The sequence below is a fragment of the Cimex lectularius genome, unplaced genomic scaffold, assembly GCF_000648675.2.
Source record: "Cimex lectularius strain Harlan isolate CLEC.00 unplaced genomic scaffold, Clec_2.1 scaffold94, whole genome shotgun sequence".
Classification (NCBI taxonomy): domain Eukaryota; kingdom Metazoa; phylum Arthropoda; class Insecta; order Hemiptera; family Cimicidae; genus Cimex; species Cimex lectularius.
In genome coordinates, this window is record NW_019392668.1 from 1,126,108 (window position 1) to 1,150,354 (window position 24,247).

Sequence of the window (24,247 nt, forward strand, 5' to 3'; positions counted from 1 at the left end):
TGCTTAATTATTTGAATTTTTTAAAAGTACTGCTAAATTGGCCGGAAAACTACAAGACATTTCAATCGTTGGACATGTTGATTTTGCTATTGATTGTGCATGACGATGTTTTTACGTTTCTCATGTGAGCTTGGACAGGTGTTCCTTGTAGCAGGATTTTTTCGCTTGAGGGTGGTAACGTTAATCAAATAATTGGATGACCTGAGACGTTAGACTAACTTGCATCCTTCTTATTTTGCACCATTCACTAATATCGTAAGCGAAGTGCTGGAGCAAGTCGGCTTTGTTTGGACAGGATAGATTCCATTCGTCTCTTGCAAAAATTAAGTAGAGGCTTAGCTTAAAGTACTACAAATGTAAACCCTAATGGGAGTAAGCTTGTTCATACGCATATTCTACCAAGTGTGCTGGAGGTGGAGGAGATTTTTAGATATCAAGTCCGTTATAAAAGGTAAATAGAGGCTCCAGTACACCTAACTTGATGTACTCTACGACGAGGTACTTCTGGGAATAAGCTTCTTCATACGTGTAGTCTGCCAAGTGTGGCTGGAGATGGTAGGAGATTTTTAGATATCAAGTCGGTTATAAATTTAAATAGAGGCTCCATTACACCAATCTTGATGTTCTCTATGACGAGGTACTTTTGGGCATAAGCTTCTTCATAAAAGAGTACGTGCGGTCGGCCAAGTGTGACTGTAGGTATCTTTTAAACAAGTAATTAATGCTACATGCTTATTAATAGTCTGGCATCTTTTGGCACAATCTTCCTGTCTGTTTTGATCGAAATTCTTTAACCAAAGTATTTACAGCTCTTTTAATTATTAACTGTTATCATCGTTAATAAACGAGTGGGAGATCGTCTCTCTTGAGAATCAGGTTTCTGAAGTATCTGGAAGGGACGAGCGCCGCGAGGTGGTGGCAGTATAAAACCCAGGCCGACCTCGTCCCACCTCACAAGGAAGCATGTCTCGATTATCTGTATTTCTTCTGTTCTTGGCCATCGTCGTCTGTCAAGGTAGAGAAACTATATCTTATTATTTTATATCGCAAAAGAGCCTGATAGATGCGACTCTTGGAAAAATCCTCTGTTGTCCACATTCAAATCTTATCTTATTTGCATTTGTAAATATTTTATCGGATTTGGCGCGATATTGACATTCCAAAGTCTACTTCTAAGTCTATTTAGAAAACATTTTGAATAATATTCGGCTTTAGGCTAACGGTGCCATGCTGGAACCAATTTTTTAATATTATTATTTACCATTTGCTTGTCACTTTCTTAAAATTTTTGTTTTTACTTAATTAGGTAATTTTTTAAATATATTTAGAAAAAGTTCATTACAACCAACATATTACTTGTATATATAAACTTTAGGAAGGCAGATAAAAAAAACAAAAACAAATGCTTCATGTCTGTTTTGAAAAATTAGTGTTGTATAAGTTTTTATTTTACATAGGCTAACATACAATAAAAATGTAAATAAATCACATCTCGCATTATAAATTACGTAACATTAATTATGAGAAAATTATAACGTTTTGCGCCACGATCATCGTTGATAAATTACAGACCTTGAAGAGACGGGTTTGGTAGGAATCTCCAGAGATTCTAGATGTAATCCGGCTTCCTCACAAAGTTAGTTCCGCTTTTAATCGAATGCCTTATAAACTGAACTTAAAGCGTGCCTCCTATTCTAAGCATTATCTGAAGATGTCTTAATTGTAGAAATTATTTTTACTGTTTGATAGTTACCTGTCATCTTGGTCGGCCTATCCTCGCTGATTTTGACATTCATAGACATGTCTGAACCAACAAGAGGTTTGGCAGGCCAAGTGGTAGGTATCAAACATTAGGTTTATCACCCTGTAGACCACAAGAGGAAATCTCACAATTATTATCATCCATTTAGAAAGGACTTCAATGCCTTTTGTTGTTGACAAACGTCATAAAATGAACTCTACGCATATTTCTTAGAAAAGGCATAAAAGGATAAAAATCAATCAGGAAATATAGTAATTCAATTTGTTCAAAAAATAGTTCTTATTTACTACGTTTTCAACGATCCGGATTTCGAGCTTTAAACACTCATCATCAGCAGGAGTTACAAACTGAATTGCAAGAGTGCTAACGCGACATTACAACGAGAAGTTAATTTTATTGTAGCTCAATTTTTAACGTGCGAAAAACGTGAAGTACAACAGTAAATATTATCCTAATAAATACTGTAAGGAAATAATTTTAAATTATTGATTAATTTGATGCCAAATATTGTTTAGGTTCAGGTATTAAAATAGGAAGTAAATCAAAATCTATTATAATATTTATGCATTTTTGTTTGTTTTCATTTTTTATTTAAAAAATTTCAAACCAATCTAGTTCCCTCTCTTTGTTGCTACTGTGTAACACTGTTGTATTTAAATCGAAATTGTATTTTGTTTCATTTAGATGGTCCTTAAATTCCTAAAATTTGTTTTTGATTTACCTCCTATCTAAACATGTCCCTAAATAATATTTGACAAACAAATTAATTACTAATTTAAAATTATTTTCTTTATTAAGATAATATTTAGTTTGATTGCAATTCTCGTTTTTCGTACGTTCAAAATTGACATTAAAACCAGCTTCTCGTTGGAACGTCCCATGGGCAGTTTCTCTATTACAATTCCTGTCGAGAGAGGTGTTTGTAACTCCTTCAAACTGATGATGAGCGTTTAAAGCTCGAAATCTGGCTCGTTGAAAACAACAAACTGTGAGTTTTTTGAAGAACTATATTTTGAAAATATTAATACCCCACCTTTATCATTTCTGTAATAATTGAATGTATGTATTATTTTATTTTTTTCAGGGACGAGGAACAATACGATAAACTACTACAAAGACATCCTCTGCAATACAACAGAGAACGGTCAATATGATTGTAGTAAGTTTTTTTAAAATTTAAAACCTTACGCCTTGTAATCACTAGGAAGTCAAGAGTGAATTCAACAATTTTGATGGCATATACGCAATTTTAAACTGAAAATCCTCTTTTGTAACCGAACAAAGACCGAGAATACGATCGTACAAATTATCTTACAAATACTTTTGTAAAACTAACATTGAATATTATATACAACTAACTTTACAATCTCGAACAAAAATTTACATCTTGATCTTGCATTTCAACAGTAGATTTCACAAGTACTAGCTTGAAATTACGAGGGCTCGTTCTCCTGAAACTCATGTGAAGAAAGAGACCAATTTGACACAAACCAATAGTCAACCAACAAGCATGACCAAAATTATTGGAAACGACCAAGCTAAAAATCGATTGCAGGCAAATTAAAATATATTTAAAACTAATTATTATTTGTATGTAAGATTTTGGTTGAGATAAAAAAGTCAGTGTCACGAGCAGGATTCGAACCCATGACCTTCGGCTAAATACGCCGGTGCTGTACCATTTGAGCTATCGTGACCTCGATCCACTCGGAAACTAACTTCCCATCTCAACCCCACCTTTTGAATTTTCCCTCCTTTTTGCCATTTTTCAAGCCGAAGATCGTGGGTTCGAATCCCGCTCGTGACACTGACTTTTTATCTCAACTAAAAACCTTAATTAATTGATAGATATTAATTTGTCAAGCGGACCACGAAACTAGTGAATTTAATGACATTACATGACATTTGAAAATGGCAAAAAGTGGGAAAATTCGAACGGTTTGTCGGTTGAGATGGAGAGTTGGCGTCCGAGAGGATCGAAGTCACGATAGCTCAAGTAGTAGAGCACCGGCGTATTTAGCCGAAGGTCGTGGGTTCGAATCCGGCTCGTGACACTGACTTTTTAATCTCGACCAAAATCTTACATAAAAAGAATAATTAATTGAAAGAAGTAACTTGGTCGATTGACCACTAAAACATAAATGGATTTATATTTACAGTGGCAATTCAAGCAGATATTTAAATGAGGTGTTAGTAGAGCTTTGAAAGTTACATTATGCTACATTCGGGGACCAGCCGGGTCAATAGGCGAGAGAGAAAAAGGATTTATCCATCTGTTTTGTGAAATCAAAGATTTACTGACGATCGGGACTCGTCAAACTTCAAATAAATACATAACTGGAAATAAAAGGCCATATTGGATTCAAGCAAACTGCCAGATAAAATGAGCGTGTATGGTGGCCCTAAAAATGCAAAAACGGTGGCTCAGTTCAGTTCAGCTTATTCTTCTGATTTGGATGTAGGAAAATTGACAGTTAATCTGAGGTATTAAGACCTAAAAAGGAGCAACTAAACGAAAAACTGAGCTGTGGCTACCCAAGCTCAGTACAGAATCGTTCAGTTTATTCCTCCGATCTGGATACAGGCAAACTGACAGTTAATCTGAGCTTGGACCCCTCCAGAAAGGTGATGATCGTGTTGTCTAAAATTTGGAACAAAATTTCACTGATATAATGTGTGACCAGACCAAAACTTAGAAAAGGGTAGAAATAAGAAGACAATATGATAGAGAACATTAAAAGATTTTTTGATCTAAGCATCAAGAAGATTGTTCAATAGAACTCCCAAGTGAAGTCATGCTATTCTTATTTTGAGTCAAACTGGAAGACTTTTAACTGAAAATGATGGAATTTGCTGAAACAGACATTTTTATTTTTTAATTTAATTTATTTTTAATTTAACAATGACTTAAGTCTTCAGTTTACGTACTATAGCTATTCAATTTTATTTAAAGTTCTTGGGTCTTAACAATGTCTCGTGAATTTCAACGTACCCTAAGGAAGTACACGACATTGAAAAAATAATAATCGGGTAAACAAATCGCACCTCTTAATCCACCAGATTTGCATTGGAAAGTAAACAGGATTAGCAGAGCTTAGGTGGTATTTTTCAGAATTATGTTTGCTGGGTGATCTCGCGTTTTTTCATTTAATACCACATTGAGAAGACCTCGTGGTTTACACCTCGATAATATATCTTATGAAATAGTTTTATTTTTTGTATCTTTCTCTATTTCTTCATATATTGACTAATCAGACGTGATATTTATTTCGAGACTCGGCGTATTTTTTCATGCCAAGTGAGGCAGTCGGGCGCAGAAAGCGTAAAATCTGTCCTTGGTATTGTTGATAGCTGAATTCTTTTGAAATATTTCAATATTTCAGGTTTCCTAGACGACCTCAAGAAGGACAAGTGTTACTTCGCCGGTGAAAAATACGATTTAGGCCAGGAGCTGCCCAAAGAACTCCTGAACAGGGAGGCCAAGTGCAAAGTCTCGTGCAATTGCCACATGGACCATTTCGAAAATGCGTAAGGCAGAGGAAATATCAATATATGTATATATCGATTATAGGAGATTTCAAGAAAGTTTAATTTGTAGTCAGACTTGATTTAAAGTTCATGAATTTTAATTTAAAAAAATTCTGGCAAAAAGGAATTACACTAAAATCGTGCTGTAAGTGTAAGTAAAGAACCTATCCTATAAATATTGTACCGCCCTTAAAAGCGCACCTCGTCTTAATTTTCAAAGTGGCGAAAAGTTAGTTTTAACAGTACACATATCCAATAAAATTCAATCGACACATATTTATGTAGTTTTGTATTTTCAGGGCAGTTTGGAATTGCCTCAATATCGAGTGTCCTGAGCACTTCGGTCTAATTCCTGGCCGATCCTACACCTACTCACACGACAAATGCTGCGCGTTGATTTCCGACAAAGGTGAGAAAACGATTGGGCAACTTGATTCCGTTTCGCCAGAGAAAATACGAATTTGTCACGTTTTGGCATTTCAAAAAAGCCGTAATTTGTCACGGTAGTTTCTTCTGTATTGCCTCGTCATAACTATGAAATAAATGTTGCAGATCCATCCGTAACTGAAGATACGAAGTGCATGTATCACGGGAAGGAATACTACAAAGGTCAGAGGTTCTACCCAGAAGAGGAACCATGCCTGAGTTGCATATGCGACAAAGGGTTCAAAGGTTGGACTAGTTACTACAATTAACCTTTTTCTGAGACTTGAAGATTTTATTGAGTCTGTATACTTACACACGTACATTTAACTAGCATTCGTTTCGGTTTCACGCCATCTTCGATGAGTTCCCCAAATTTGCAAGAGTTCAACATGCATTCACCGATTGGCAAACAACGGGCACCAATTTATACTTCTTTTTATATAAAACATTCCCAGTTAAGGTTTTTTATTTCTAGGCAAAATAATTTTAAAAGTTGGTCTTCCAGTCGATGAACACATGCTGAACTGATCGATCCCGATTACTTAACTCATTAAGTCTTAATTTGAACCCAAAACCACCTAACCAGACGACCCTCCTAGACCAACGAGAAACAGACCCCGTCAAGTGATCGTTGACGATCAGTTCAAAATAATTTTTGTCAAAAATATTTTATTTTTTTTGTAGGTGAGCTGAAGGAACCTTGGTGCCAGAGAATCAAGTGCAATACCTTCCTCCATTACCTTAGCAAAGTCCGCAACCATTGCATTCCTCTGTTTACAAGTAGCAACGGCTGTTGTGCGATTTACGATTTCAGATGCCGTAAGTACAAGTAATGTGTGAATACCAAGCAAACGAACTTTCGATTTTTCTTTTACAGCTTCGGAAGATGACGCGGTGATAACCCATAAAAACATCGAGTTGAACCAGCTACCAGAAGGTAATAACTTGTATAATTGTATGTCGTCAAGAAGTATTTGCATTTATTTATTTATTTTTTTTACAGCTCCTAAGTGTAAGTTTGGCAACCTAGAGTTGTTTGTCGGTCAGTCCCTTTCTCCAAAGAAGCTTGCCGGGAGCTGCACAGACTGCACCTGCTCAGTACCTCCTGTCGTCACTTGCCACATGACGGATTGCAACTGAACAGCTAAAATAAACAATAATTAAAGTATGATTTCATTGCAATAGGCAAATGTATCGTTTTTTAGTTAATTATTAGACTGTTTATTTTATATATGTATATGTTAAATACATGAATACATATTATGTATTAAAACTAACATGAGTGTAACATTATGGAAACGAATAATTTTATGTTTTATTGTGTAAACAACCAAATTGGTGTGATTTTAGACGATTAGATAGGTTTATAAATAAAATATACACATCTAACATTAATAAATATATAGATACAACGCCAAAACACAAGGATCTTTTTTTAATATGGCCATACTCAGAACAATTATCAATTACCTAACTGACCTGAATTTTAATCTAATAAGATATTTTATATTACAAATCGTGAAAAATTTCAGCTATTTTGTTCTATTCTAGAGGTCGCAATATATCAATGGCCTACCGTCCAGCGGTATAGTACAATTAATTGGTTCGTAAAATAGTGCATTGTGATATTTTTCATGTTTTCAAGGCGATGATACTATATTTTGGTCATTTCCGAACATTTCGGTCTGACTTCGCTGGTTAGGTCAAACTCCCATCTCAACCGCACCTTTTCAATTTTCCCTCCTTTTTGCCATTTTTCAAATGTCGTGTAATCTATTTGATTCTCGGCGACAAGTGAAATGGTCACGGAGAGCTTTAGTGAAGTATATTTCATTTTAATTAATTAAGTTCACTATTTTTCGTGGTCCGCTTGAGCAATTAATATCATACAATTAATTAAGGTTTTAAGTTGAGATAAAAAAGTCTGTGTTACGAACGGGATTCGAACCCACGACCCTCGGCTTGATACGCCGCTGCTCTACCACTTGAGCTGTCGTGACTTCGATCCCCTCGGACACTAACTTCCCATCTCAACCGCACCTTTTGAATTTTCCCTCCGTTTTGCCATTTTTCAAATGTCGTGTAATCTATTTGATTCTAGGCGACAAGTGAAATGGCTTATATTTAGCGTTGAAGATGACGAAATGCCCACCAAGGCAGACCAAAATGACCAAAATTGTACAAGTTTGTTTTACTAATATTTAGGAGCTATACTCACGCTTCACCTTTCCTGGTCCAAAATATCTCGAAAAAAAGGGATAAGTATATTGGTTTTCTTTCATTATGCAGAACATCGTACTGCTCAGAGTAAAATATTCTGTATTCAATGCAGCCTGTTGATCAATTCCGTGTTATGGATGTCAGATTTGGGGATACCAAATGTACGATGAGTTGGAGAAAGTATCCATCAAGAAATTGCTTTCGTTACTGTCTGCCACATCCAACCATCTCCTGTACTTGGAAACTGCCACTGATCTTATTTTTTTGTTTATACTTTAAAACTGCACTTTGCTTTTGCAAGACAAAACCACCAAGGGCACTCTCAACACGACAGACAAGAATGACATATCTACACGGAAAACAAACACTTTGAGCCCTGAAGATGAATGATCTCAATAAAGATCGAAACGTTAGCACGATAAAGGAAATGTTTTTCTAAAACCTACGTCACACCAGACCGCATCTCACGACCTCCAAATAATGATTAGGTAACGGTCACTGAACACCACACATATTTGTCTTAAGGTACCCAGATTCTACTCTCCAATATTACCTCTTAAGGGATTGTTAATGGTTGGTTCGCACAACAAAGGTCTTATTCGGAATTCTAGGCATTTTAAACTTAGAGAACATAACCGAATGGACCTCTTATTTCGAAACATTCTTAGCCCATATTTCCAAAGTACATCATAATGTGTGGTGTTTAGTGACCGTTAGCCAATGATATTTGGAGATCGTGAGGTGCGGTCTGGTGTGACGTAGATTTTAGCAGGGCACTCTCAACACGACAGATAAGAATGACACATCTACACGGAAAACAAACACTTTGAGCCCTGAAGATGATATCAATAAAGATCGAAACGTTGGCACGATAAAGAAAATGTTTTTCTAAAACTGCGTCACAACAGACCGCATCTCACGATTTCAAAGAGTACATAATGTGTATCCGTCGGGTTCACCTTTCGACCAAAGATATTCTTTACAAACAGGTTTATCAGAGGCCTGGTCTAGTCTTGAGGAAACCAAATATAATCTAAATCTATCTGTTCTTCGATGGGAGTTCAAAATGAGATGTGAAGTGCTATTGCTAAATGCGGTGGTGTGGCGGCATGATAATTAAACATTGTTGTGATATTTATGCAATTCACGCAGTCCGGAAAATGTATTTCATTTTATGGCGGACTGCACTACCCTAGGTAACACAAGGGTTCAACTACTTGAGTTTCTGATAAGGGAAAACGTTAGGCCCCTTATAAGATATGCCCGACATGCTTGGAAATACAGGTACGAATTGGTGGTAATGGAATTTAATTTTTAATTTTTGAAAAAAAATCGAAGTAACCTTTTTTTCGTCCTATCAGTACCTATTTCATATTAACTATTATTTCATTTTTTATTTTTATTTTATATTCTTTTTTGTAAAAATAACTATTGCAGATGGAATAAAATCCATGCTGTTGAACCGTAGTTATTTTTGTCCAACCTTCTAATTTAATTGAAAAAATAAAGTGTATTCTTTTCTAAATTTGTTTTACAAATAATGTCAAAACTGTTACCGTAAATAGTTTTGGGTCAGGTTAAATTTTTGACCCTTTGTAAAATTCCTCCTGCATCATGATTTTCATCGATTTTCAACTCATCCATTTTTAAAAATCAACAGGTTAAATATTTGTCGGACCTGTAGTTTGAACCTGTAGTTTCGTTGATTTTCGGAAATGATCAAAATCAAGTTAATTTTTTGATAGTGTCGATCTTGATTTTGTGGAACGCCATAATCCATGACGGGTTGGAAATAAATGGCCTTTTCTGCAATAGGCGTTTATTTCATCAGACACGTTTCGGTCTAATATAGACCATCTTCAGTGACATTTTTTATATAAAGTGGTTTGACGGGTTTTTACATTGTAATAAATGCAAAAGTGGATGTCTGGATGACTATGGACTTAGCTATCTGTCAAGAATAGATTATTTTGAATGGATTTTTTTAAAAAGAAAATTTGTTAACAATATTTGGCACGAATTAAATTCACCCTTTGGGGCATCCATAACCCAGATTTTAAAAATAGAGTTAAAAAATCCTTGTGATGGAAAAATTAGCGATAGACTTCAATTCTCCGACCCCTGAAATTAGTAAGAAACTACGCAAATAAAGAAATCAGGTATGTTATTACACAAATAAATTTAAATTTTTAATAAACAATAAAACATCACCACATCGATTCCTACATAATCAATCTTTTTTAAAATAATCATGTTTTTCTTTTAATTTAAGGTTTCTCAGGAACTTAAAAAAATGAAAAAATATAAAGAGCGAAAATGGAATTGAAGATATCGAAACATGGCTCTATTTTTCGTTATTAGGTTTATTGTTTCTTTTCTTTGTAGAAAGCTTGTGCTGGTGGTACACAATACAACATTTTTTTGTATTCATTCAATCTTCATTTCACCTGTTTCATTTAACTTTTATTGTAATTTTTATTGTAATTGTTTCCAAAAAAAAAAAAAAAAAAAAAAAGGAAAATCATTAATTGTAAATATAATTTACCTTTAGTTATATCTATATGGGAATATTGAAAATCGCAGGAGCTGTTTCTTTTTTAAATTCCGCTTACTGTACATTCAGATATACGGAAGAGGCACTGTAGACTGCCATAAGAATCACATGAATTAATAACACATGCTTTATTGTATAATACAAATTAATATAAATTGTTGCATTTCAAATATTTATTTGTTACAAAAAATCGTTTTAAGGGAAATGCTGCAATTGTTATATATAAAATTAATAAATTTTAAATATTTACCTGTTGCGAAAAATCGTAAGGCAACCATAAGACGCTCACGAGCAGAATTGCTTCTCGCATTGCAGTGTCTTGTAAAAATTTTTGGGCCCCACTAATTCTACCAGTAATTCAATTTCAACATTTGAAAATCTGAAAAAAATTCCTAAATTGCTGCCGTCTTCAAGTTCAATTCCCGTGGTACGCCTAAAAGATAACTCCTTTGTATCCTTGGCTTGACCTACTTTTTTTTGTTTTCGAACTCGGGTGAATTTCATCTCCTGTGCAAAGGGCTCTCTGTAATACTGTACGAGTTGGTAATTTTGTAATGTAATAATAAAGAATAAAGAATAACACACGACCGCGGGGTCTATGAGCCGAGAGTGTAATATCACGCTGACACGCTAACCACTCGGATCCCCAAATCAAGTTAAACAATGTTTTTCAAGAATAAAATCGAGACGATTGATTCAAAATTACATTTTATTTCGAGAGTTGTTGCGTTGAACGAAAGACCTGCGAGTTCATTTCGATCGATACACCAATTTACATGAGGATGACGAACGGATAATCCGGCCTCGAGTTCCCCTCCGGCTGAAGGATGCACGACTATAACCAGGGGATTAGTAAATTCGGAAGTTGTGCAAATTAAACGGATACTGCGCTAGCAACGATCGGGTAATTTTTGTATTTTCCCTTTTTACAATGCAATTATTTGAAAAGCTACCACCCAGCGAGGTGAATCATTGTAAAAAAAATTGAAATAACACCGCCAATTGTACGGCAGTGATGGAACTGAACAATTAAAAAGTACATAGTTTCACCGGTCTGTTTTACAGGACCGAATTCGGATCATCATGGTCCGCCTGTCATCGCTAAATTTCTGAACGGTTCTATCATACCGAACAAAACTCCACAATTTAATTCCTCCTATTAGAAAAAACATACAATATACACAATACAAATATTTGACGGTCTCAATTCGCAAAAACTACTTTTTAAATTGATTAATTTTTACTTTATTCAATCCTTTTTTTCTATTTTTCGCGATGGCCGAGTGGTTCGGGCGTTCAACACGTGTTTGCCACGCGGTCCTGGGTTCGAATCCCGGCACAGGACGTGTCTTTTTTTGGGTTGCCACGCTCTTCGCCAACTACTTGGACCCTACTTGTTGAGAAAATTATAAAATAAATATTTTGAAGTGGTTTGACCCCTCGTCCGCGACAGGCAACGGATAGGTGGACTTAAGCTTAAGTTAAGCCCTCCTGTAACACTGAGATTATTTTCATATAATTTACTTACAACCGTCTCTTTTCTAAGATCTGCTAAATGGAATTTTTTATCCTTGATTGCGAAAGAACAATAGGAAATTTGACAAGTATGGTGAAACGCCGTTAAATATAATTGAAATCAAATGTAGAGATCGACGGACATGGGCTTGATTCGATTTGAAATGAGTTCTACGGCTTTACAACTTGAGAATAGATTTGAGTTAAAATGAAATGAGCTCTTCTGCTTTTTGTCAGGTTGAGGATGAAATTGAGCTGATATGAAAGTAGTGTTTCTGCTTTTTGACCCATTAATAATAGGCCTGAGTCAATATAAAATGAGCTTTTGTCCCGTTGAGAATGAACGTAAGTCAATACGAATTGAATCGTTCTCTTTTTTCACTCGTTGGGAATGAACTGTTTTGATTATGAAATGACCTTTTTATCCAGTTGAGAATGAACATAAGTCGATAAAATGAGGCCTGCTTTGTCTCCTTGAGAAAGGATTTGATTCGATTTGAAAAGAGTCCTACTTCTTGACAAGTTGAGAATGGATTTGAGTTAAAAAGAAATTGGCCCCCTCTGTTTTTCGCCCCTTAGAGGATGAATTTAAGTTGATATAAAAAGAGTTTTTCTGCTATTTGACCTGCTGAGAATGAATTTAAGCCAATATGAAATAATTTGTTCTGCTTTTTTTACTATGAGTTGATACGAAATGAGACGTTCTGCTTTTTGTCTTGTTGAGACAGAACTTGAGGCAATGTGAAACGAGCTTTTTCTCGTTGAGAAAGGACTTGATCCGATTTGGAATGAGTCCTGCTTCTTGACCTTCTTCACAAGTTGAGAATGGATTTGAGTTAAAAATGAAATGATCCCTTCTGTTTTTTGACCAGTTGAGAATGGACTTAAGTCGATATAAAAAGAGTTTTTCTGCTTTTTGATCCGTTGAGAAGAACTTGAGACAATCCGAAATGAGCTTTTGTCCCGTTGATAATGAACTTAAGCCAATATTAAATTAATTTGTTTCAATTAATTAATCTTTATGTAAGGTATTGGTTGAAATGAAAAAGTTAGTGTCGCGAGCGGGATTCGAACCCACGACCTTCGGCTGGGGGGTTGGTTCCAATCCCGCTCGCGACAGTAACTTTTTCATTTCAACAAATACCTTACGTAAAATAATTAATTAATTGAAAGTAGTTATTTGGTCAATCGGACTACGAAATATAATGGATTAAATTAATTGTTTTGTTTTTTACACGTTGGGAATGAGCATGGGACGGTATGAAATGAGACCTGCATTTGGCTCGTTGAGAAAGGATTTGATCCGATTTGGAATGAGAAGTTGAGAATAGATTTGAGTTAAAATGAAATGAGCTTTTCTATTTTTTAACCAGTTGAGAATGGACTTAAGTCGATACAAAAAGAGTTTATCTGCTTTTTGACTCGTTGAGAAGAACTTGAGACAATCCGAAATGAGCTTTTGTCCCGTTGATAATGTACTTAAGCCAATATTAAATTGTTTTGCTTTTATACACGTTGGGAATGAGCATGGGTCGATATGAAATTGCTGCTTCTTGACCTTCTTGACAAGTTGAGAATGGATTTGAATAAAAATGAAATGATCCCTTCTGATTTTTGTCCGGTTGAGGATGAAACTGAATCGATGAGAAATGAGTCTTTCTGCTTTTTGTCCCGTTGGGAATGGACCTGAACCTGAGTCGATACGCTTTTGTTAGCACATTTCTGCCTCAATTTGATCCAGTTACACGACATGTACTATTTATTGAAATCTTTTAACATTATACCACTAATATATTTTAAAAAACTCTCAAGGTGACTATTATTACTGAAATTGTTGTTTGATTATTAAACGTTTTATTTTTAAAATTGAAAATTAAAGCCATATTATTAACAATTTCCGAGGAAATTGTCTTGATAAAATGAGTGGAAACATAAAGTTAACGCCATTTTATTGTTATTAAACATTTTAAGCTTTCACTATTCGGTAATTAGCAGTTCCGCCTGATAATAGATTATTTCATGGTTTCAAATTGAAGCAGGATATAACAAAAAATAAATTATTTTTACCCTTTCTTATCCGAAGAAAGCCGTAATTAATTTTATGACGATGGGCGAACCACATGTCGGTTACGGTCGAAGCAGGTCGAAAATCTCCGAACCTCGAGGGCAGCCTTTGATCCGGCAGATAAAGGCGAAGCGACCCCGAGAGAATTGGTAGATTCGATCACAGGTCCAAAGGGACAAAGAAAATCTTGATTTTCTCCTTTTACCCTTGGTGAGAGGTGTTTTATTGACGTGCGTTTTGTTACATTTCCCTCTTCCAGGCGTAGACACCATGGCCGAACCGGCTAGCAATCTTCTGGTCCTTTCAAACCGGCTACCATTCGTCCTCAAGTTCAACAAGGACGGCAAATTGGAGAGAAATTCGAGGTACGTACGTTTTTGAAATAACTTTTAACCACTGGTTCTACATAAATTTTTTAGCTTTTTTCACCGTCAAAGAATTTTTTGCAAAAAGTTGTTTTAACAAACCTGCCGAATTTTCTGAATATTTAATCTTTTTTGATCCACGATCTTAAAGAATGCAAAGATTAAACATTTTTCTATTGTTAATTTTGAAGTCAAGGTATTTTCCTGTGCTTTAATACTTGATCTGGTAAAGTTCGCGGAACAAGCGAACTTTTTACTGCGATTTATTATTTTAACTGAGTGTTTTCGTAAAGGTCCCTGTCGATAAGAGTAGGGTGAATGTTTGTTTATCATCTCCGAGTTCCATACAGATTAATTTTTGGGTTATCGCTGTGGAAAATCAGCATTATCTGTCTGAACCTGTGGTCTCATACTGATCCTTGGTCGCAGCTTTATTTTTTAATGTAGAGTTTATTTTAACCAATTTTGTCCTTCTTTTTTCATGACCATTAATAAATTATTAGACCATGGCAGATTGCTTTTCAAAAATTTTGGAATACCAAGGTACAAACTATTTCCAGAAAGGTCTTGACTCTTCGATGATGAGGGCTTTTCTACATTTCCGCCTTAATTTAATCCTTTTCGAAAACTTAATTTAGTAAATTAAACTATTTTTAGTTTAGTTTATTGTCAACAGTTTTAACTGTCAGCAATGGTTACCATAAACCATAATGGTAGAAAGTTAAGGGCTTATTGGGTAGACTTCATTTCACATAGGATAATTTGTTTGAACAACTAAGTCAATAGGAACCCCATTCCCGAAATCTCATACCTAGAAATTTGTAGTCGGAAAAGATAAAATACATCTCGCTAGATAGTTTATGAACTATAATCGTAATAAATTCACTAGTTTTCGTGGTCCGCGTGACCAATTAATATCTTTAATCTAATTAAGGTTTTTAGTTGAGATAAAAAGGTCAGTGTCACGAGCGGGATTCGAACACACGACTTTCGGCTAGATACGCTGGTACTCCACCACTTGAGCTATCGTGACTTCGATCCACTCGGACACCAACTTCCATCTCAACCGTACCTTTTTGAATTTTCCCTCCTTTTTGCCACTTTTCAAATGTCGCGTAATCTATTTGATTCTGAAGTCACGATAGCTCAAGTGGTGGATTACCAGCGTATCTAGCCGAAAGTCGTGGGTTCGAATCCTGCTCGTGACACTGACTTTTTTATCTCAACTAAAACCTTAATTAATTGAAAGATATAAATCTAATACAAAAGAAATCTTTACTAATTCGTCTCTTTTCAATTATCTAAACATTAATCATAACAATAGTACACAGCGTGAGATGGAAAAAAGTCAAAGGGCAAAACAAGAAGAGACATCAAAAATTAAACAAGGCATATAACCATAGCTCGTAAAATACTTAACTAGGAGGAACAAATGAGCAGAGTAAAAGACGATAGTTGAACTAAAAAAAATCAACAAAATGAAAACCATACTTTGGAAGGAGAAGAAGAGGCTAACACAAGGAATAAATCACCATACAGGAATTTGGCCGTATTTGGCCTAGAAAGTAAGTCTGGGTAAAAAATAATTTGCTTTTTAATTTAGCAATTAGTACTGCAAACAGAAGAGGCCAATAAAAGGCTTATAGCTCAATTGTTTTGTAAAACTGAACCTAAACTGGGCCCATTCTTGCCGTTTTTCGTTTCAATCATACGGTTTCGGTTCACGCCATCTTCAATGATCACTTCAAAATGTGCTCATCGACTCACAGCCCGACTAACATACCAAATTCTATTATTTTTGGCGATAAATCACTGTACGAATCAACATGATCTAGTGATATAGGGGATTTTCTACTGTTGATTTTGCATTTCTTTATAAAAATTCTGCAAAAATTTAAATAGTCGTAGCATGTACAACGTGTATATTGACACCTTGAAACCGCAATTACCGATCAATTGGTTAACCTCATTTTCTATTTAGGGATATAAGCAGGGAGAGGTAGCCTCATAGATCCTGAAACGACGAGTCAAAAATTAATCCGGACCCAGAACTATTTATAAGTAACAGCTAACAATTTTCGTAAAATAAACATGAACATTATGTTGTTGCATGTAGTTTGCAAACATTTTGGTCTGATTATCGTACCAGTTTTGATCTGTCAGACACGTTTCTGCCTCTCACCATATTCATTGTCAGCCATTAAGGATATAAGCAGGGACAGGCAGGCGATCAGACAAGCACTGAATTGGTTTTCCAATGAGAATCATTTATCCATCGGCCTATTTAAAGCTGTTACGAGGAGCTATTTGATTTAAAGGGCCATTTTTCTCTTTCTGATACTTTTCTACCTTCTTAAATTGAATTACAGCGCAGGAGGTTTGGTGACAGCGGTAGCTCCAGTCGTGATTGAGAATGATGGAATTTGGGTTGGATGGCCTGGTGCGTTGTACACTGAAGGTTCTTCCATTCCTGAATCGAATCCTGACGACAAATCTCCCTCGGCTCAGCTCAAGAGCAAAAATGTTAGTTATAAATCTATTTTATAAAACTAGTTATAGATCAAAATCACAACTTAATTTTGAACTTTGCGACTTTTAGATAATCCCAGTTGCATTGGCTCCCTCGATGTACCAGAGCTACTACAACGGATGCTGTAACGAAACCTTCTGGCCACTCTTCCATTCCATGCCAGACCGAGCTACGTTTGCAGTTGACTACTGGAAGGTAGAAAAAAACAAAGCAAAAAAACCAAACCAAAAAACATAGTGTTATGCCTATGGATAATGAATTTTAACTAAACGTATATTTCCAGTCCTATTCCAAAGCCAATAAGATATTTGCAGAGAAAACATTCGAAGGTTTACAGAGACTGAGTGGAAACAACGGTGACCCCCTGATCTGGGTGCATGACTATCATCTGATGCTAGCACCTCTTTTTATAAGAAAAGTAAGTAAATACGTTTAAGTTTAGATTACTTATGCTGCTACATACATAATATTATGCATATTTGCAGTGTATGCTCTATATACTACTACCCCAGCAGTTGTTCCATATACACTGCCTATATGTGATTGTTTTAAATTTCTTGCAAATTGTTAAATTAATGGTTAAAATTAAATAATACTACAAATATTGTAGTTTTGTATCTATGTAGAGGATAGGGGACAGGGTGGTCAGAAGAGCTCAATCCGAGTAGATCTATTGTGCTCCTCTATTTTTATAACTCAATGGCAAGCTTTAGGTTGTTAATCAACCCCATAGCCATGCCAGGAGGTCCTTAGTGTAGAACCTTTCTTGTGGCTTTTCCTCTCTCTGCAGGAATCTACATCAACATAAACCCTCACAGAAACATAAAAATGTGTTCTGCGATCTTCTTTTCTTCCTGTATCTGCACATTGTCCATTCTGTCTATACTCTGAACTGTTGTATGTGCCTGATGATCCGTAGGCAACAGTGCCCTGTCAGGGTTTCACCCAGAATTCTGGTCCTGTTGCAGTAACTCTCTGCCAATTCCATTGTAAGTCTTATGGATGGCCCTTCTATGAAGCTGTTTGTGTGCCTCAAGCCTAGGGTATGCTCTACCGTTGTTCCATTTCTAAAAATAATATGCAGAGACCTACATTATTCTAAGTTTTTGATTCATGGGTTGGATATTTTTTCTCCGCAATCAACAGGTTTTTGGTACTCAATATTTATTTCACTGTTTATTCCTTAGAACTTGTCATTGTAGCTCATGTGTGTTATATTTTGTAAGAATTAGTTTTTTAATGTGTTCTTTATTAGTTAATTAATACTTTTCTTCAGCAAGCGAAGTTGAAGGAAATTCATTTTAAACTGGCATTCTTTTTACACATCCCATTCCCACCTTGGGATATCTTCAGGTTGTTCCCTTGGTCGGATAAGATTCTTCAAGGCATCTTATGTAAGAATTAAAAAAAATAAAATAAATAAATAAAATTAAAAAAAAGTATTTGAGAGTGAAAGTAACTGAATTTTTTGTAGCATGCGATCTTGTTGGATTCCACACCTATGATTATTCAATCAATTTTATTGACTGCTGTAACCGACGACTGGGTTGCAGAATTGACCGGTCCGAAATGCTGGTAGAGCATGGCGGTCGGTCGGTGAAGGTATGTCCTCTTCCGATTGGAATTCCGTTTGAACGCTTTTCTAGCTTGGCAGAAAAGGCACCAAAACTGTCGAACCGAACGATCATACTCGGCGTCGACAGGCTTGATTACACCAAAGGGCTACCCCAACGGTTGAAAGCCTTTGAAATGCTTTTGGCCAACTATCCTGAACACATTGAAAAGGTATACTGAGAACGCATGTTGCTTGTCAAAATTTAATTCAGATTATAGGTAGAAATGCTGCAAATAGCAGTACCCTCGAGGACTGATGTGAAAGAATATCAAGACTTGAAATTAGAAATGGACCAGCTTGTCGGACGAATCAATGGAAGATTTACAACTCCTAACTGGTCCCCTATAAGATATATCTATGATACTGTATCTCAAGATATACTGGCTGGATTTTACAGGGATGCTGCTGTAGCTTTTATTACACCTCTTCGTGATGGTAAGATTAGAAGGAATGAGCATATAATTAAGTTTGTTAACTGAAGAATTTGATTTTAGGTATGAATCTAGTAGCCAAAGAATATGTGGCTTGTCAAGTGAACTCTCCTCCAGGAGTGCTCATTATATCACCATTTGCCGGAGCAGGAGAGTCCATGAATGAAGCAATAATCTGCAACCCCTATGAACTGAAAGCGGCATCGGAAGCTCTCCACCGGTAAAGAGCAAATAGGAAACAAATTTTTTAAATGATTGCCGATTTATTCTTTAGCGCCCTCACCATGCCTGAGGATGAGAGGATTCTTCGAATGAATTATCTAAGAAAAAGGGAGCAGAAAAGAGATGTGAAGTACTGGCTCAACAAATTTATGGATGAAATGGAACAACTGAATGAGGGAAATGGCAAGCTTAGTAGGGTCATACAACCTATTACTCTAGAAGAATTTGATAAATATTTTGCTAAGTAAATAATATTTTTTTTTTACTTGTCAGAAACATAAAATCAATAAAACTTAATTTATAGGGAGGACTTCCAGAATAAAAAGTTGGCTCTGCTTCTTGATTATGATGGAACACTTGCTCCTATATCACCACATCCGGATCTTGCAATTTTGCCAGAACCTACCAAGCAACTTTTACAAAAGTTGGCAAACCATCCTGATATCCATATTTCCATCATCTCAGGTAGGAAGATTGACAATTTGAAAATGATGGTTGGAATTGAGAATATTACTTATGCTGGCTCACATGGCCTCGATATCATCCATCCTGATGGAACCAAATTTACACACCCCATGCCCGCTGAGTATGAAAATAAGGCAAAGAGCTTACTGAAACACCTTCAGGATCAGGTAGTCCTTATATTTTTTTATAACTAATTTCTTTATTCCATTAATGTTTTAATTTAATTAATTGAAAGGTCTGCAAAGATGGCGCGTGGGTTGAAAATAAAGGCGTTTACCTCACGTTCCACTATAGAAATACACCGATAGATGCCCAACCTGAGCTTCTCTCCAAAGCACAAGACCTAATTGAAAAAGAAGGATTTGTCGTTAGCCATGCGCATTCTGCAATTGAAGCGAAGCCTCCTATCAACTGGAACAAAGGCCGTGCGGCCATTTACATCCTCAGGACTGCCTTTGGCCTAGACTGGAGCGAACGGATCAGCATCATCTTTGCAGGTGATGATGTAACAGATGAAGATGCTATCCAGGTAACAATTTATATTCTATCATAACTTTAAATCTTACTGTGCATAGAATATACCGTTGTATATATTTTTCACATTATTTTTTGCTTTTTGCTTTTTAAACAATAATTTAAGATTTTCAGTGGTAGGTTTATAAATTGACAGCTGATATTGGTTCTATCAAAACTATATCTTTTTCTCATTGACCTGTGCTTGTGTAGGTCTATGTGTTTTTACTGTAAGAGCACTGTTGATGCTATGTCCCCTTCTTCTCACTTTCTTCCAGCTCCATTCTTTCGGCCGTTGTTTTTTTATTTTTTTAATATATCTTTTTTAATTTAACAGTTTTGATATGTCAGTAATCAAGATTAAGTTTTTTCATTCAAAAACAGCTTGGAGACAAACATTGTGGTCCTCCGGGCCGGATGAACCAGCACCCTAGGGATTAGGTAGTTCGGTGGACTGTGAACAACATGTTTCCCTTTCAGTTCAAAACTATTATTTTTCTTTTTGTAATTTCATTGGCTTTGTAAATGTATTACAGTAATAACACATATTATTTATTATCATTATCCACTATAATTATGAAATTTTTAGTTTGAGTATAGTTTCCTTAACCATAAATTCATATTGCCATGAAGGTATTTTTCAGTCTGACTAGAATCATAAAAAAAATTAAAACAGGAACTATCATAGTAGAATCTTAGGTGATGTGATGTGGATCATGGTTGGATCAGCAAGTTACCTTTATCTTTTTTATAGTGATAAAATAGTACATTAGTTTGCACATTTTTTTAAGGGAGTTTTGTTCTGAAGTTTGTTTTGTTTTGTAACAGGTGCTAAAAGGAATGGCTTATACGTTCCGAGTGACAAATGACTTGCAGGTCAAGACTGATGCAGATGTACGCCTGTCATCTATCGACAGCATCTATACGCTCTTGTGCTGGGTGGAACGCCGATTTGTCCTTTCTTCAGAAAAAAAAGAAATCTCCTCTTCCCCGGCCAAGAAACCACTGGTTGAAAAGTAAAACGCTAAATTCCAAAGACTGAGAAGAGATCCGTTTATTTTTCGACTCCAATTTATTGAGAAATTCAATAGCATATCATTCCATAAAAAAAATGTAAAAGGTTTGTAAAGTAAATTTAAATGATTTCAGTATTTTTTTTTAATATATACAAGTCAATTGTTGCCCTGTAATAGTAAATATATTTTGGAATATTTGTTTATTTTATATGGAATCCATTTCGTGGAATAGGTGTTACTAAAGAGACCGTTAGATAAAAACACCTGAAAGTTAGAAGTTAATAGCCTGTGACAGTCTTTGTCAACTGAGATTAATCACGCCGCAATGGAACTTGAAATACAACACTTTATGCACTGGATCAATTTCATATACATATAAGAAAATCTATTCTTTTATATAGAGTTAATTTTCAGAAGAATTAATAAAAGATATTTATATTTCAAGTTTTTGCTTGTTTTGGACAACTCGGTACAAAAAATAATTCTATATATTTCTTAAATAAATAACATAATTTTATTTGCTTATTAATACATTGCTTCTTTCTTTAGGAGACAAATTTACAATAGTTTCGATTCTAGGCCAAATTAAAGACCTCATTGAAATAAAAATACTACATTTTTAATGATATTTTTGTTTGTTTAAATATCTAATATTTAAAAATGTTAATTAACTTTTTTGATTTTCATTGATTTAATAATTTTAAACTTAAAATTGCGCATAAGGTCCACCTTATCTTATCGGTTATCACATAAATTTTATTTTACAGTTTTTTTTCACATCTTTCTCTGTGCAATCCAAATTCCCACCTTTTGGAATAAGGCGTCTTGAACAGGACTTCAATCTAGCACAAAGACATAAATTTCCCATTAATAATGGGCAAGATAACTAATGCGGGAAATAAGTATTTCAAAGTTAGCCTAAGTTAACATTTTAAATAAAAACAATGGGGTGCTTAGGTTGAGAGATGACAATATGACTGTACATTAAAAAAAAATCTGATTTGATCTGTACAGTAAAAATTGTAATTTGAAATTAAAGAAATGGGCTAAATAAAAAAAGTGAATTTTAGATTTGAGTTCTTACTCAAAAAAAGAAAACAAAAGAAAGTTTTTTCAAAGAAACAAAACTATTTAAACTTTATAACTAGAGCATGGAAATCTTGTGAGGTGTATTGGTCAAGGACTAAAGTAACAAAGGATTGATCATTAATGATAAAATGACTGACATGATTTGCCTCCGTTTTCGGTATCTTTTGTTTTCAACAATCCCACAAATTATGCTGAATAATATTTGATTTGGTGATATGGTACAAACACCGTTAGAATCTGCTGGATAATTACCCAAAATTACGATTAATTAAGGTTTTTAGTTGAGATAAAAAAGTCAATGGCACGAGCGGGATTCGAACCCACGATCTTCGGCTAGATACGCCGCTGCTCTACCATTTGAGCTATCATGACCTCCATCCACTCGGACACTAACTTCCCATCTCAACCCCACCTTTTGAGTTTTCCCTCCTTTTTGCCATTTTTCGAATCCCGCTCGTGCCATTGACTTTTTTATCTCAACTAAAAACCTTAATTAATCGTAATATATTAATTGGTCAAGCGGACCACGAAATTAGTGAATTACCCAAAATATTGAAATGTGCCTTAACAACTGAGTAAATGAATTGCTTTGACACAACACTTTAACCGCGTTATTTACTATGTCTATTGATTATCTGTTCAATTAAAATTAAAAGAAAGACGAGAAAGTTGTAAATTATTAATAGATGAGAAATTGGTACATATTACAACCCGACATTTTGATATTATTGAAAAATCTTTGGTTCTACATTTTTTAATTCACCGCGTTTTCGATAGATATTTACACGATTATGATTATTTTTTTTGTAATTTGTAGTTCAGTACGGTCTCCAGACGGAGGGGTCCCCGTGCTGGCGGTCGTACTGCTGAGGCTGATCGTGTATAACATTGTCCATCGATCGGTTGCCCAGGCTGATGGTGACGTTATTGGGTGAGACGATGGTCGTCACGTCCTCCGGGTACTGTTCAGCCGGCTTGTAGTCGCCGACGTTGTGAACATGGAGGTGGATTTGGTTTTGGTTGACCGTCGAGTAGAGCGAGGGGTAAAGCACCATTGAAGGGGTGTAGTGCTGGCTCGGGGGTGGCTGCCCACTGGGGTAGTAGTTGTAGTTCCCGCCGCTCCAGTAGCCTCCTGGGTCGTAATTATGACAATCTTCCAATTCGCCAGTCGCCTTGTATCCACCGTAATCTATCGTGTCCATCACATCTACAATAAAAAAAAAGAACAATACTTTTAAAAACAACTACATTTTCTAAATTTATATATATTAAAATGTATACTTTTATACAATGTAATACTTCAGTGAATTACAAATTTATAAATTTAGATTAATTTTGCATCATATTTTCAGTGTTGCAAATCATATTTTTTTATATAGAAATTGTTAAATTACTTTAGGGATCAGTTATTTTTTTTTTGGTAAACCGAGAATGATGTGAAATTACTTACTGTTCGGGGGTTGGTAAGGTGAAGTTTCCGGGATTGTATCGATAGCACCCATCCCATATCCTGGGGCATTGTATCCGCACGAAGGGGTGTAACCGCTCAAGCAGTTATCGTTCATGTTTGCAGTCTCTGAAACAGAAATCTTCCTTATTTTTTCTGCGGAAGCAATGCTTGACATTATTTACAAGAGAAAAAAAATTGACCGCTTGGTCATTTCTACTCGTAGTTGGTAAAGATCTAGGTCGTTGCAGAGGTTTTTGTACGTGAAACCGTTATTAAATTTAGTCAAATATTGTTGATTCGCTTGATAGGAAAAACGGGTTAAATGTAAAAGGGGGTTGCATGGTAAGATGGAATAGTTTTAAGCTATATACATTTCACTGCTGAGAATACCAGTTCGATCAGGTCGATAATTCTGAATTACTCGAGAACAGATTCCTGATTATCTGACAAAATTGGATTTTGTTTAAAAAGATAGCGTTAA

At 35.4% G+C, this 24,247-nt stretch overlaps 3 protein-coding genes across 3 annotated transcripts in view; 2 read left to right on the forward strand and 1 right to left on the reverse strand.

Annotated features, from left to right (window-relative positions):
* The first annotated feature begins 920 nt into the window (after window positions 1–920).
* Window positions 921–7,141, forward strand: LOC106670289. The gene is made up of 8 exons (XM_014400476.1): window positions 921–1,015; window positions 2,847–2,921; window positions 5,146–5,290; window positions 5,590–5,699; window positions 5,843–5,962; window positions 6,401–6,535; window positions 6,594–6,653; window positions 6,720–7,141. Exons 1-8 carry the CDS (start codon window positions 964–966, stop codon window positions 6,854–6,856), a joined length of 834 nt encoding a protein of 277 aa, XP_014255962.1. The 5' UTR covers window positions 921–963; the 3' UTR covers window positions 6,857–7,141.
* Window positions 7,142–11,293: 4,152 nt separating this feature from the next.
* On the forward strand, window positions 11,294–21,362 carry LOC106670259 (alpha,alpha-trehalose-phosphate synthase [UDP-forming]). The gene is made up of 13 exons (XM_014400437.2): window positions 11,294–11,394; window positions 14,330–14,435; window positions 16,805–16,958; window positions 17,035–17,160; window positions 17,249–17,383; window positions 18,242–18,359; window positions 18,440–18,750; window positions 18,799–19,015; window positions 19,075–19,231; window positions 19,286–19,477; window positions 19,538–19,865; window positions 19,934–20,227; window positions 21,040–21,362. Exons 2-13 carry the CDS (start codon window positions 14,341–14,343, stop codon window positions 21,229–21,231), a joined length of 2,319 nt encoding a protein of 772 aa, XP_014255923.1. The 5' UTR covers window positions 11,294–11,394; window positions 14,330–14,340; the 3' UTR covers window positions 21,232–21,362.
* Window positions 21,363–22,803: 1,441 nt separating this feature from the next.
* The window catches only part of LOC106670230 (protein lozenge), a 56,913-nt gene continuing 55,469 nt past the window's right edge, over window positions 22,804–24,247 (reverse strand). The window contains exons 4-5 of the mRNA XM_014400368.2: window positions 23,767–23,892; window positions 22,804–23,523 (exon numbers count right to left, since the gene is read on the reverse strand). Coding sequence (XP_014255854.1) covers window positions 23,135–23,523; window positions 23,767–23,892 — 515 coding nt within the window. The 3' untranslated portion in view covers window positions 22,804–23,134. The remainder of the gene's footprint in view (window positions 23,524–23,766; window positions 23,893–24,247) is intronic.

Coding starts and splice junctions, on each gene's coding strand:
- LOC106670289 (XM_014400476.1), top strand. CDS start 964: ATGTCTCGATTATCTGTATTTCTTCTGTTCTTGGCCATCGTCGTCTGT. Junction 1,016..2,846: donor GGCCATCGTCGTCTGTCAAG/GTAGAGAAACTA, acceptor TATTTTTTTCAG/GGACGAGGAACAATACGATA. Junction 5,963..6,400: donor ATGCGACAAAGGGTTCAAAG/GTTGGACTAGTT, acceptor TTTTTTTTGTAG/GTGAGCTGAAGGAACCTTGG.
- LOC106670259 (XM_014400437.2), top strand. CDS start 14,341: ATGGCCGAACCGGCTAGCAATCTTCTGGTCCTTTCAAACCGGCTACCA. Junction 16,959..17,034: donor CTCAGCTCAAGAGCAAAAAT/GTTAGTTATAAA, acceptor TGCGACTTTTAG/ATAATCCCAGTTGCATTGGC. Junction 19,478..19,537: donor TTTGATAAATATTTTGCTAA/GTAAATAATATT, acceptor CTTAATTTATAG/GGAGGACTTCCAGAATAAAA.